Genomic DNA, 15,338 nt, shown 5'->3' with positions numbered 1-15,338 from the left:
CACATGACGCAAGTCACGTGATAGCCATTGCAGACGCGTCTTCAACGAATAGTTCGATCCATCGTTGAATCCTACTACTTGAAAATAAAAATAGTTAATCTTAAGGCCAAATCACACTAGCGATTGGCGATTAACGATTGACAATTAAAGATTAGATTTTAACGAATCAACAAGCTTTAGCCTTGATTTGCTTTGTTCCAATTGGTCAAGTTCCAATCTTCAATCGTCAATCATCTATCGCCAATCGTTAGTGTGATTTGGCCTTTAGTGTGATTTGGCCTTTAGACGTAAACGTAAGGAAATCGACCAATTCCAATCGAGTATTTGGCTTTCTGTATCCCCTCCAATTTTGTCCGTAAAAGCCCTCACACATGAAATAACATAACTGTATGTGCATAGCATAAAACTGTATGGACCAATGAGCATCGAATATTGAGCATCATGCATCAATATGGCGGCTAAATACTCGATGCTCATTGGTCCATAGTCTTATGCTATGCACATGCGGTTATGTCATTTCACGTGTGAGGACCTTCAAACGTAAAACATAATGTCGAGAAATACCGTAAGGGGCGCCGTACACGAATTGAACAGTAATGGCTCCTGCACACAGGACGCGGTAACCCTTGTCGCGCGGCAGAAATTCGCGTGACAGCCAATCAATATGCTGGTTTCTGTAATAACCTTCTAGCTCTTACGGGAAAACAACATATTGATTAGCCGTTGCGTGAACTTCCGCCGCGCGACAGTCAATCAATATGTTGTTTTTCCGTAAGAGCTAGAAGATTATTATGGAAAGCAGCATATTGATTAGTTGTCGCGCGAACTTCCGCCGCGCGGCAAGCATTATGGCTCCTACACACAGGACGCGGTAATGTTTGCCGCGCAGCAGAAGTTCGCGCAACAGCCAATCAATATGCTGCTTTCTGTAATAACCTTCTAGCTCTTACGGAAAAACAACATATTGATTGGCTGTCGCATGGACTTCCGCCGCGCGGCAAGCATTACCGCGTCCTGTGTGCAGGAGCCATTATGTCTCTTCTACGAGCCATCACTTTGGGGTGCGTTCAGATTCTTCATCCGGGTACACTCTGGGTGCTTTCCAGTTGCGTACACTGTTACACAAAACTAGTTTATTGGTTGCTTATTATCTTACAAGATGTTTTAGATAATACGTGACCAATAAACTGGTTTTGTGTACGTGTGTGTCAAGATGTGTTAAGCAATTGGAAAGCATCCTCTATTACTAGAAACACTATACGTTACATATACTATAGCACTTCTAGTAATAGAATACACCCGGATGTGGAATCTGGGGGTCGATTGTGTATCTCGAAACGAAGTGAAAATTACAAAAGTGAACAAATTCACTAGGCATTGACCAATGAAGTTACAAATATTCTAGTAAATTTTCTCACTTTTGTCATCTTCACTCTGTTTTGAGATACACAATCGATCCTCTGAACGCAGCCTTTCTTTAACGAAAAATCGAAGTAGTGATGGCTATAAACAGCATCTGGCCAATACATTTTTCTGTATTGTCATGTATAGAGGTCATGAATACAAGTGATACATAAATACACATACGTTTCGAATGCGTGCACTTTTATATGTGTGGAGTATATGATGTCGCTACATTTCGTCGCTATGATTTCATAACCTGTCATACCCGTTAACTTTAACGATTAATACCTCGCTTTGCGGGACAGAGCGACGATTTTAACTTTCATATTTGGTTTTTACGCGTGAAAATACACAGTATGAGGAGTTCCGGTCAAATCGAAGGTGAGAACTTTAAACTATACAATTACCAAAATAATTAACCCACGAACAAATTGAAAACCGGCTCAAATTTCATTCACCTTTCGGAAGAGATTATCTTCAGAGTTTAGCTGGTCTGGCTCGCTGTGGAGAACCTAACCTCACACGCGCGAAATTCTCGCGGTGGGAACTCCTCTCCGTAGACACGACGGCAATGTATTAGACACGATTCGAGGAGCCACGTCGATCGACATGCTCTGCCGGATCACGAGGAGCGTGCTTGCGTCGAATGTCACCCTGCTGTTGAAGAAACCGCCTCACGGGTTCAAAGGTACGTCGATGCAAGCGGTATACGCCATCCACACGAGCAGCCAGCTGAATGACAACAGAGATGACAAGAAGAAGAAGGGCACGTCCAAGTCGACCGCACTCGTGCTGCACTCCTTTGAGAGCGTAGATCACAAGGAAAAGGAAGCCTACTTGGACATCCTGCGGCAGTACAAGAAGGACAACGTGCTGATGCGCGGCCACGTAGAGTTCATTCAGGTCGCGCTCAAGTACATGGATGAATTCGGGGTGAATCGCGACCTGGCTGTGTACAAGGACCTGTTGGACGTGCTGCCCAAAGGCAAGTTCATACCCCTTAACTACTTCCAGACGCTGTTCATGCACTACCCCAAGCAGCAGTACGTGGCCATCGATCTGCTCTGCAAGATGGAGCACAACGGCGTCATACCCGACCTGGAGGTGCAGACGATGCTGCTGAACATCTTCGGCGCTCAGGGCGCGCCGCTGAAGAAGTTCTGGCGGATGATGTACTGGATGCCCAAGTTCGCCAATCTGCACCCGTGGCCGTGCCCGAAACCGATTCCCAAGGACCCACAAGTGCTCGCGAAATTGGCGATCGACAAGATGTCCAGCGTAGACGTGACCACCACCGTCACCGAGTTCAAAACAAAGGACTTGGAGGACTCCATTGAGGACACGTGGATCGTCTCCAATATGAGCAACGCGCAGCAGAAGCTGTTGAAGGAGCAACCCATCACCAAACCCATCTATGTGGAGGGGCCGTTCTCTGTGTGGGTGGCAAATCACTGTATAGACTACTTTGTGCTTCGGGGGGATGCTAGGATCAAAGAGGATGTTTACAAGGACCCTGATGGTGAGTAGTTGCTCAGTAAATGTCTTGGGTTGTGTAGTAAGTATCAATTCCTGGATATACACCTAATCTTGGACATTCTTATTGTACTCCTTTTAATGCAAATGTTAGACTTTCAAAATTTTATTTATACATATATTCAGCATGTTTGGAAAGTTTAAATATGTTTGTATGTAAAGATTTAAAGTATTTAAATGTTCATATTTAAATTTTCAACATATAAAATTTGTGAACATATTGGACATATACATATATTCTACATTAGAAGTCTTTAAATATATCTTTAAATAATAAATTCTAAAAAGTGAAAATTTAAACGTTTATCTTTAGAGAACAAAATAATAAGGATGTTTAAAAAGATGGAGACCTTACATTGTTTTATAAAATTCTATATAAAAATATAATCTTCTAAATATAAATATATATATAAATAAATATATAAATTCTATATATAAATCTATATATATATCTATTCTATATATAAATTCTATATAAAAATATAATCTTTTTATCTGATCTGAAAAATTCGAATTTATTACACTCAACTCAACTTAGAACTCAACACGTGATTGAAGAAATATGCTAATGTGTGTATATTTGCGTTGCAGACGTCTCAGATATCAGAATACCGTTCTGGGACAAACGAGAAGTGATTCCCGATCCGACCATGCACGAGCAAGACGACGGCACGTACTTCGCGATGTGCGCCACCGGCACGTCGAGCAAGGACTCCTTGTTGTCTTGGATCCGATGTTTGCAGAAGAATAATCCGATCTTGAACATAATCCCGGTAGTATTCAAAATCTCGTCCGCCACCAAGGATCAGCTGTACATCGAGAACAGCACGCGTGAAAACGAGATCCTACAGTCGTACGAGTATTGACTAGAAAGGTACGAAATAGTTTGATTTCTACTAAAAGACGACCGGAACGTGTAACATAGCTGATACACAATAGCTTGGCGCACGTGTCTATGTTGTAGATAGAAAAATCTCTGTTGTACATAAAAATATAAATACGTTTTTATGACGCATAATCTATTTATTGACGATCCTAATCGCAATTACTTGCTATGGAAACAGCATCGCAGAGGATAGTTCTAGAAAAATAAAAGACACAATGTATAGAAAGTTAAGGTAATTTATTACGTGCGACCACGCGTGTCATTTGGTGCACTTTTCCCCGACAATAGGAATTAAAACGGTAACACACATAACCATCGTCGATGAATCGTCACATTGATTTTCGCCGTATTTTCCCCCAGTCTCTCTCGTTTTCTCTTTTTCTCTATTTTCTTCTTTCTCTTCCGCTTTCTATAAATACATTGCGATTAAAAAAAAATATATATGTATACATCTGTACAATATATATATATATATATAACGGCGCGCGTACCGTAATCCTGCCGGAGACTACTTCATCAATTAACTGCATTAAGTGTAAGCCGCTCTTTTAAGAAGACACTGGCGGAGTTAGCCGCGTGAACGATGCGTCGCGAAAGAAGAGAAACGAGGAAAACAGAGATGTAATAACGATTGTTCCTAAATCCTATGATATATCGTGAATAAAAGAAAAAAGAAAAATGAAATTATTAAGCGTAATGTGTGAATTTTCAGGCTCCTGATCACACTGCTGAAGAACCCTGTATCGATGACGTTAGAAGCGAAAAATCGCATGGTCGAAATTCTTCCATGCCATTTTCGAATAAAAAGATATTTGTATGAAAAAACATTTGAAGTCACTTGAACATACTTATGTGAGTATGCTTCAAAAATTATCCTCCTTTGGCAGTCGATAAATAGCCTTAAAGTTAACATGAAAAAATTACGAGGAAAGGTAGGTGAAAGAGGAAGATTACATACCGTGTTAATTTTAAACCCACTTATCGATTGTAAAGGAGTAGTTTTCAGGGCATTTTACAGATATGTTCAACACATTTGAAGTATGAGTAACTTCAAGTGTTCTTTCGTACAAATATCTCTTTGTTTGTAAACCGCAGGCAAGAATTCTTTACTACGTGTTTTCTCGCTTCTGATCATCAATTCAGAGTTCCACGTAGCAGTGGGACCAGAAGAGCCTTAACGAAGTAGTATTTCTGACGTTAACGAAGTAGTATTTCTGACGCCCTAGGTTAGTTATCGTGTATCGTATCGCTCTCTAACTACGACCGCAAGTTGTCTCGTCGAGCGTGACGATCGAGTCGCGTTGTAGCTTAAAGACGATGAATCTTTGATAAGTCAGCTAGTTGACGTGACGTGCCTATAATGCCGCTTGTGTCGCTCTCCGATATCGCCGCCTGATAACACACACGCTCCTGCCACAAATGATTCAACACACCGTGTGTAACGTCTATCGGGGTTTCTGCGCGAGGCGAAACAGCAGCCATTAGAAACGCGATAAGGACACCTATGACGTGCTATATATGAACGCCTAACTAGAGAGTCGTTGTTGAACGCGTCAGCGCGCCGAGCGTCTTGTTGCATTTCGTGCCACGCGACGATTGACTTCCCACCGACGGACAAATCGAGTAGTTTCGGAAAGTCTCGATCTAAAACCTTGAAAAAACTATACAAATATATCGAATGCATTTTTTAATAACGCGATTAGAACCATGTCAAATAAGTAAGAGTATCGTTCTTTCACGATTGTTATAAATTACACGATCGTTTGTTTGACCAAGAGAAATCGGTGTCGGTATCTAAAAATGTCACAAATTACTCGCTCGCCCCGTTAATTACATTCTCGCCATTCTATTCACAATTAATGTAAAAATACTGCTAATCTAAATACTTTCGCGAATCAAGACGAATACTGCTAGGAAGAGAAGCTTATCCTCTTATAGAAATATCATACTAAGAATCATTGATAATTACTTATTTTCAGTATTAAAAATACTGGATAATAAGTAATTATCAATGATTCTTAATATGATATTTCTATAAGGGTCGAGAGACCGGCGTAACGCATCGACTCGCAACTCAGGCTCTAAGCTTCCGGGTTCGCGTAACGCTTCAAGCACCGTTCTACTGTGCATCTTGATTGTCTTTACAAAAAGTATCTCGCCGAGACACGGCGAAAAAGCTCCGATTCTCACCTGCCAAGCAGGTCACGCAACACAATACGATTGCGTTCACATTCGAGGATTAATTCTCTACGCGCGCGCGCGAGAATCACTCGGATTATAAAAAAAAACAATTGTATCACTGCGGCGCAATTGTATAGTCTCTCCGGGATAAAATCTGCGATCAACAACGAGCGCGATAAATCGAAACAACAAGCACCGATCGCCTGAAATCGCGGTAGGCATAATGATAGATATAATGAAAATGTCTTAAGTACAAAAAATGTACAAGTACATTCGGCCGATGTGTCACTCATCCATCCGTCCACCCCTCTATGATCCCTTCCCTCCCCCTTCCTTCTCCACTCGGCCGTGTATCGCGAGATCATAGGTCTGTCCCTTTTAGCTGAACTGCTCGAACTGGTGCAATAAATCGGAGTGAAGTAAAATTGTTGAGTAAAGTATATTTGTTTCACTTTAACTTTTTGCACCAATTGTATACTTATTGTATCAGTTCGGAAAGTTCAGCTAAAAAAGAAAGACCTGGTGACAAATACAGTCTCCGGAGCTGAAAGATCCGCATATCGTGTGTATAAAATTAATACACGCGCGAGACATTGTGAAGCGCGAAGGACGGCAATTCCAGGTGAAATTATCCCCGCTAGCGACAATACGCGACGCACTAATTTCTCTCGTCTCTTGTATACTGCGAAACGTCACATTGTTTAACAAGACTCCTGACGAACTGTCGCGCGCGAGACGAAAGAAATCGTCGTCGTCGTGGTCGGCTTTCCTCGTAGAAATGTTGCGCAAACAAGAGATGCATGGAACGCATTACAGCGCCGTTAGGGAGCATTTTTAGCAACGCAACGCAACACAGCGCGAGGCGCGTACAAAATTATTCGGGCGTCACCGCGGTTCTGGCAAACAGGTGGAGTGTTTCCGGTATTCTGGGAGCGGCGCGCTAAAATCTTGCCAACAATCGTCGAACCGAATAACAAAGAGAGCACGTTGGAGAAAATTAGAAATTAAATTCGGCGAGGCACGAGCGCGCGACAGTGTGTTTGCGTGTGTGCGAAAACCGCAGTGACGCGTGTTGCATCGCGGTGATGATCCTTTTGTTTCCGCTTTGAATTAGTCGCCTGTGTTTACTCACTACTTCGTAGTGATCACTCGATACCGATCGAGTGCGATAGCTGCGCGTGATCAACGCGGTCTAGGTTCTTGCGAGGCTTACGAGAAACGGACTGCTCTCCTCTCGGAGGGAGACGAACGGGGCGGAGCATAATACGCGCATTGCATTGCGCCGTTCCGGTGTCCGGCTTTCGTCGATTTTCCAAGTGTTCACCCTTAATATTACTTGTAAAATAATATAAATATCGTTTATATCTCCAAAGAAGAAGGAAAGCCTGAAGAGCTGGTCGTCGTGCCGTGAAGTATCGCGACGCTGAACAGCGGGGCAAGACTGAGGAACTTTGTGCCGAACTTGGAGAGCGCCGTGGCGCTCGGCCGACGGCTCGGTCGGCGAACTTCCCCTCCGGCCGCTTCGTTCACATAGCGGAGAAGCAGGACGTTTCCCGAACCGGTTCTTGAGCGCGTCTCGTGTAGACCTTCAGCAGTTGGCAGTGTACCCTGTACATGCGCGTAAATATTGAGCATGACACTCGTGCATAAATTCACGACCTCGCCGAGGCTAGACGCATCTACCGGTATCTACCGTTCGTTTATTCACCTGATTTTCACGTTGGTGCTGTCGATCACCTCGCCGTCGCAGTTCCACACGCTGATGCGGGAGCCGAGGCGATTGATCTCGCTCTCGGACTGCAGATGCTGCATCGACTGGGCGCGGAATGTGAATTCTCTCGCTCGGTAGACCTCGACGAACGGTAGATCATACTGCGAAAGTTGCGTTCGTTCATTTTCGCCTCGGGAATCAACCTCGGAATATTTCCCCGAGCAAAGTTTGCAAGCTGAACGATCGATCTAACGACTACACTGAGAAAAAATGTCTGTTATTTATGACTATGATCTCATAATAAAATAACAGTCGGAAAATTAATTTCTTTTTTCAGCTATTGCTATTGTAGTGTTCCAGGTGATAATTTTACATGCATAGCTTTCTTGTTAATTAATAAAAATGCCTTAAATTGCTTAAATTTCTAATGAGATTAACAATCTTTTTTCTCAGTGTACACAAAACAAACTCCGAGGGCGATATGAATATGTCAGTCGAGCGAGTAACCATGGCTCTCTCGCGTACCAGAGTCTTTCGTTTGCTGGAGAGCCTGAGTAATAGCCTGATGTTGTTGATCAGGGACGTGTGTCGCACTAGAATAACGTCCACACAGCCGTCGCCTATGTGACAATGAGGACTGAAACCCATGGGACTCCTTGAGCAAGCGCAAGACACGTTCGCGCCATTCACCATGAAGAATTTCCCTCTGACTGTCACCCACCCTGCGCAAACAATACCGTCAGAGTGTTATGTAATCAGTTACACAAGTCTCATTAGATTTTGTAGCACCTATTTTCTATCTTGTAACACGTACTGGCGATTTCCTCGTCGGGGACGCTGTTGTGCATGTGTTGCAGGCAGCGTGAGCAGTTCTTCATGCACCTGGTGCTGCTCGCCGGATGGCACGGATCCGACAGCAGCTCGATCTCGCCCTCGTAACCCTTATTCGCGATTATTTTCTTAAACCCTGAAATTAAAAGAGTGTAACTCAGTGCTCCTTTGTCAAACAATGAGATCAAATCGGCAATCTTCAAGTAACAATTTCTCACGTCGATATGTTTACGATTATGAAAGAACCGCATTCTCATGCAAATATATATTTTGGCAAGAGATATATATTTTAGCTACGAAAAGTGCAAACTTCTTTCGATACGAGATTAATTAGTTTAATTAATTTATTATTAGTTTTTTATATTGTTTATATTCAAGAGTATAGATCGACTGATAAAATATATCAGAAACTTTTCTGCGTCAATTTACATCGTTTCCAACGTAAACAAACGTCATAACGATCTATCAAGTTAAGAAGTTCATTAATTCAAAGGCAAAAAAGTATTTGTCGCGTATAAGTGTATTTAATAAAAACAACCCGTTTTTATTAAATGACGCAAATGCAGTAAACAAATTTGCATGGCAAACTTCTGGAATCGTAAAGTGATATAACTACATCGAAGAAGGTCAAGATCATTAATTGAGGACTCAATAGACGATGATGTGGCGCAAATCATTTCGACATTGAGCTAATGAGTGTCTGGAATTGAGAACGGAGGAAAACTAGATCACATCGGTTTATATGATAACTGCACAACTTGGTAACTTTTTGCAGCCAGTGTAGGCGAGGGATTTCTGTGTCGGAATAATTCTCACCGGAATAATCGTATCTCTGAGGCCCCATCCAGCGGAACTTCTCACTATCACGAATCACATCGCCCAAATATCCATAACTGAGAACACTGGCGTATAGTCTGAGCAGGTTCCGATTGCTGTGCACCGACGAGATGTCTAGGCCGATCGAGTCGCCGAAAATGATATGTATGGCCGCGGTTTGCACGTCAGTGGTGCCATGAAGGCTATAGGCCACCGTATCGGTGCTACCGCTGGGTATAACGCCAACAGGCAGCGCGGGGCTCGGCAGCCTCGCGTCAGGGTCATTCGGATCGATCTGCTGATCCTTTGCCGCCCTCAGTACCAACCCGTTGAAGACCTCGGCGAACGTGCCGTCGCCGCCGATACACACCACCGCCTAAAACGCGCAGCGAGAGTTTATGAGAAAAGCATGGTTTTTACGTTCACTGAATGTGACTTTTTCGACAATTGTACAAGTTCAAAAAGTCGACGAATTTAGATATCTCTTTAGTGAGTATTTAAATAAAAAATTATATATATTACGTACATAATTGTTATTTATATATATAATAACATATTTTATATATATATATATATATATATATATATATATAATTTATATTATATAATTTATCTCTCTATCTCATATACATTTTACTCATTAATATACAATTTTATAAATTATAAAAATATATTCACAGAGAGAGAAAGAGAATGTAGATCCTTTTTCTGAATTTATATGAATATTTTTCTATCAGAGTTCTATAAACTCGAACTCTGGAAAAGCGAGACAAATAACAAGCAGCTCTGAACTGGACTCACATGTAGGTCACTTAAGTCGGCCGTGAGCAGAGCGTCGCGTATGTGGCCGGCCCGCTCGGTCACGATCATTTTCGTCTCGATACCGGCGATGGTCATGAGCGGCTGGACGTCCTTCTCCCAAATCCTTACGCCTTTCTTCTTGCCGCCTATAGGATTGACGAACAGCATGACCTTTCGTGGCCGGTGCGTCAGACCTGGAAAAAAAAGCACGATCACTTAAAGTTAAATTCGACTCGTTTGATCACGCGATACCTAAAAGATCCGCACAAAGTAGTCCGATGTTTAATTAACGTCATGATGCAATCGTGCCAGCTCGGAGCACGTCGATCGAGTTAACCCCACGCTGACGACGAAACCAGCGGCGATGTAACGTCAATAATCGAACGTCTTTTTGACGAAAGCGTCATTACACCGCCGGCACGCCGAACTCCCCAGATCAATACTGTGGCCATTCGTTCGCGACCGTCGACAGGGGTAGTTTAGCGCACGCCCCCATCTCTGTTTTCTCGACATTCATTAAAACTTGCCCTCTCTCGGGACATCGGTGCACGCGGCGGCGATGCACGTCACGTATACCGAGCGACGGCGAGAAATCGTGTCCCGTTTCAGACTCTCATTCAGCGCGACTAAATAAGCCAGAGATCGCGAAGCGGTGGTTTCGCTCATCAGGCCGATGAACTATCGAAATTTACAAACGACGGAACTGTGAAGTCAAAAGAGACCAGAGGCGACGAAAGGTAACTCTCGCCGACCCGCGTCGCAGTCGCATGCTTTTTAGGGTCACTGCGTATACACTCGCGCTCCGTGAACCTTTTATCGTGATTTACGTCGACCCCAACTGGGTTAGCTAACCGTTAGAACTTTGCATACTGCGCCTCTGACTTTGAACGCACTCTGAAACGTCCAGTTTTGCCCGCTGCTTCATTCCTGGCACGAGAGCGAAGAGAGGATCGCCTCTCTATTCTCGTAAAACGGAGTTTCCGCGTGCTCTGATACGTGCGCGAAACAATATTTTATACTCGTGCAAACAGACGCGTTGTGTGATATCAGCTACAGGATACAGCGATTTCCTAGTAATTTGTGCGTCATATTTATGCTCCACCGATGGAGAGAATTCACTCGGTCTATTTTCCTCATAGACAATCGGCTTTTTCCATCGTCGCCGTCGCAGTCGTCGCTGATGAAAGAACTCATGTCGCTCGGTAGACACGCGACTAATAATGCTTTTTACCATTCGCTCGTTTCCTCGAACGCGTTCATGCAGCGCCGGGCAGAAATGCAGCGCGTGCATTCTAATGTGGCGATTAGCTACTGTCGACTCTTCGGATTATGCTGAAATAACAAATTGCTGCGTATACTCGCGGCTGCAGCCGCCGACTCCGTCGCGCACACGGCGCGACCCGTCTCGATCCTTCCGCGCGATTATCCCTGAAATTAATTCTTTGAAGAATCGTATTACGTCAGAGTTACTTTTTTTTTATCCCGAGGTGAAGATCTTCGCGGTGCAAGTTTGTTCCACGTGAGGTCAATTGCAAAACCATTCTTGTTTTGCAGACGGAATAAATACATCGTCATTTATTCGAAATACTTTCACACTTCGCGTATAAATTTTCCGGTTGAAATCGTCGGTAGATTCGCGACTACGACGCGCTGAGGGAAAATAACCGTTGATCTTACGTCTACCATCGATTAAAAAAACTAGTGTAATTAATATAAATTACATTTTTAATATTGTTTGATATAATATTTAATTATTATTTTAATTTAATTATTATTTTTAATATTAATTGATATAAATTATATTTTCGGTGCCAACTATAATTCTTGTTTTAACAAGCAATTATAGTAACAATATGCAAATTATAGTAACAATATGCAAAGTTATTACCAATAACATATATATATATATATATATATATATATATATATATATATTATTATATAACATTATATATGTATTATTATATAACAATATGCAAAGTTATTACCAATAATATATATATATATATATATATATATATATATATATATATGTTATTGGTAATAACTTTGTATATTGTTACTACAATTGCTTTGTTAAAACAAGAATTATAGTTGGCACTGAAAATATAATTTATACCAATTAATATTAAAAATAATAATTAAATATATATTAATATATATATATTTCCGTTCTCAGCGCGTGAAGTCCCGTTTCGCGCTTCTCGCAGAGAGAACTCACCTAACAGATAATTCCGTATAGTCTTCACCCATGAGGCGACCTGCCGCGGATCGGTGTGGCTCATCGTCACACTGTGGTGCTTCCATTTGTTTTTCGCCGTGCGCACCGCGTAATGCAGAATGAAATTCGTCGGACAAACCGTGGGCGAGGTCGACTGCGTCGGCGGTTGCTTCTCTTTAACGCTGACACCCGGTATCCAGTCGTCCCCGTAGCGGACGGCCAGAACGTCCGTTAAAGGCAACGTCCATCTGGCTGCGGGAAACAGAATAGAAGAGCAGGTCAGTTATTTCAGCGTAGCTCATTGAGAGGAGCTCGTTTCCAGACAGCTCGAGCTATTACACCAGGTATTTGTTTTCACGGCACGATGGGAGAATTCTTAATGGATTGCGCGATTAATATGCCAAAGAGAAACGCAACTTCATTATCGGCGCGATGTAACACTTGTGTTTATAGCGATCTGTATATTCGCTGACACACGTGCGATAAATTCGACCGCCGTTAACGATAATTATCGTCGAGATTCGATAAGGCGCTCGGAAAGTTTACGCGATAGCGCTTCACGCGGAAACTCGTCATTGTGCGCTCATTGTTGACACTGTATCGTGTGCCGCCAATACGATAATACTCTCGCCAAGGGAAATTTAATTACAATCATAATTCGCGGAACAACGAAACGGTGATTTGCCCCGTTACGTTTTTGATGTAACGCATTCAACTCAGTTATTCGGTGGGCGTTAAGCCAGAGGAAACGGTATCCGCGGCGTGCACGCGCGCAAGATGTTGTGTAATGTTTCACAGCGGGTTATGCGGCGCGGGTGCAGGTGCACTCTCGCTCGCGGTGTCGCAGGAAAGTTGTGGGTCAAATTGCTTTTCCCAGAGATAGCGAGCCGAGCTGCGGGAAAACCAGACGCCGTTTCAACATTTAACGCAGTCCACGATACTTTCTCTTGCAGATTAACGTTATCAAAAATAACGCGATGAGCAGCGAGATTCTTCCATACGCCTATCCTTACTATATTATGTGTGGCCGGACGAATATCGATTAACGCTGCTTAACAAGACGTACGCAACGCTGTTCAATCGCATGCTATAACGCCGTAACGTTTATTATGACGCGTGTATACAGTGCTACGCTCATGACTGATGCTTGATCGAGAACACGTTCCGCTGATAGTTCCATCAACAGTATCTGCGTCTCTATTATTATCGCGAGTTATCCGCAGCAACTCGCGAGGGAAATTGCCATCGATATCGACAATTGAGTGACGCGCAGCTTTTGTTGCGACATTCTTCAACACGCGCGCGCGCAAAGCGTGTTTCCTTATCAATTTCATACATCGCGAATAGATAATAATTACAACGTTGTTACAATATCGATGCGTTTTCGGCCGTCAATACAATAATATTTTCGCCAAGGGAAATTTAATTACAAATTAGTCGATGGGTTCGTTATTGAAAAAAAAATATTGAAACTAGAGAACACATTTATTTCGCAGGATGACGTGCACAGGGAGGAGAAAGAGAAAGCGCCATTTATTGTGCACTCTGAGAAATATCCCCTCAAGCGTACAAAACTATTTTATCAGTGAACGCAAATTGCATAAAAAGATAATAAGAAATAAAAAGGCAAGACAATATTGCTATGCATTATAGAATATCGCGTATGCACAGATATGCGTGCGCGATATCCTATAATGCACAGCAATTTAAGTAATTAGGAGAAAGAGATGCATCATCATCAAAGTTATCATGTCATCAGAGTGTGACAGAGAGAAATGACGAGATATGTCCACATTCAAGACAATATAAATCCGTAAGAATACAAGTCAATCAATCAATCAATCGATCAGTCAGTCAGTCAGTCAGTCAGTCAATCAATTATCCAACCAGCCAGTGGCCGTCATCATCGAACATTAGTTGACGCATCTACCACGCTTCAGCAAAATACTACAGAATTCCGATTTGTCTGAAGTGCGTGCACTACGAAGGAGCCTGTTTAGGAGGAAAATTATTCCATAGGCCGCGCGTAGCGAGCGAATGATTTCCTGTAGAATTCAGTTCTACACGGAGACAGAGATAGCCAGCGAAAGGATATGCATCTGGAGCGCGCGATGCACGCAACGAGATGCGACGCACGCAGACGGGCGTCACGAAAGACATATATTTAGCGGCGATTTAATCGCGATCGCGAAGAGCGTTCCATAGGGCGACCGGAGCGATCGCTAGCCGGTCCCGGCTAACAGGCGGTTGTTAATGCCAATTCGACGAACCGATAATTTGTTGTGCGATACGTGACGCGTCGCGCGAACTTAAAACGCGGCGCGATACAACGATAGTGTTGCCTGTACGTTTCCTCAAACGCGCCACGTAAAAGTTACTGCGACACGCGCATCTCGATATCGACTTTAATTAATCACGGGCTTTAAGACTCCTGACCCCTCGCATCGTCTGTCTCTTTTTCATGACGTCAGAAGAGAGAAAATGTACGCTAGAAATTCTGGCGACATACGTTGTATCTATAAAGTACAGTTGTAATCGATTAAACTAGTTTGTAAGATATTCCGTGCACTCCCCTTTTGCTCTAACAATCAATAATTTAACGTAAATTAACGTAAATTAACGTGACATACAATTCATCTTCTTAACCTATTTCTATTCAGGTCAATTTACGACAAATTATTGATTATTAAAGCAAAAGAGGAATGCACGGAATATTGCACAGATTTATTTAATCGATTGCAAGTGTCACTTTATAGATATGTCTTTTTATTTCAACGTATTTCGCAAGAATTTTTAGCATGCATCTTCTCGCTTTTGACGTCATTAAAAAGAGCTGGACAATGCGAGGAGCCAGGAGCCTTAATTAATTATATCCTCGTAGGTGCAATATATATATATATATATATATATATATATATATATATATATATATATATATATATATATATATATAT

The 15,338-nt window shown here is 42.4% G+C and overlaps 2 protein-coding genes across 5 annotated transcripts in view; one reads left to right on the top strand and one right to left on the bottom strand.

The window, feature by feature from the left end:
- Positions 1–1,467: 1,467 nt before the first annotated feature.
- On the top strand, positions 1,468–3,948 carry LOC116847411 (evolutionarily conserved signaling intermediate in Toll pathway, mitochondrial). The gene is made up of 3 exons (XM_032822389.1): positions 1,468–1,785; positions 1,873–2,923; positions 3,529–3,948. The coding sequence occupies exons 2-3, from the start codon at positions 2,014–2,016 to the stop codon at positions 3,801–3,803; spliced, it is 1,185 nt and encodes a 394-aa protein (XP_032678280.1). The 5' UTR covers positions 1,468–1,785; positions 1,873–2,013; the 3' UTR covers positions 3,804–3,948.
- Positions 3,949–4,041: 93 nt separating this feature from the next.
- LOC116847408 (ceramide kinase) overlaps positions 4,042–15,338 on the bottom strand; it is an 18,820-nt gene continuing 7,523 nt past the window's right edge. For 2 of the 4 annotated variants that reach the window (XM_032822378.1, XM_032822382.1), the window contains exons 2-8: positions 12,385–12,636; positions 10,164–10,357; positions 9,363–9,738; positions 8,530–8,682; positions 8,241–8,437; positions 7,713–7,876; positions 4,042–7,612 (exon numbers count right to left, since the gene is read on the bottom strand). In XM_032822378.1, coding sequence (XP_032678269.1) covers positions 7,531–7,612; positions 7,713–7,876; positions 8,241–8,437; positions 8,530–8,682; positions 9,363–9,738; positions 10,164–10,357; positions 12,385–12,636 — 1,418 coding nt within the window. In that variant the 3' untranslated portion in view covers positions 4,042–7,530. Of the gene's footprint in view, positions 7,613–7,712; positions 7,976–8,240; positions 8,438–8,529; positions 8,683–9,362; positions 9,739–10,163; positions 10,358–12,384; positions 12,637–15,338 lie in introns of those variants that run through there. The other 2 variants (XM_032822379.1, XM_032822381.1) reach the window with 2 other exon arrangements.

This window comes from Odontomachus brunneus, unplaced genomic scaffold (genome assembly GCF_010583005.1).
Source record: "Odontomachus brunneus isolate Ranch 3 - 2012 unplaced genomic scaffold, Obru_v1 Obru_scaffold_077, whole genome shotgun sequence".
Classification (NCBI taxonomy): domain Eukaryota; kingdom Metazoa; phylum Arthropoda; class Insecta; order Hymenoptera; family Formicidae; genus Odontomachus; species Odontomachus brunneus.
This window is presented reverse-complemented; position numbering and strand designations above follow the sequence as displayed.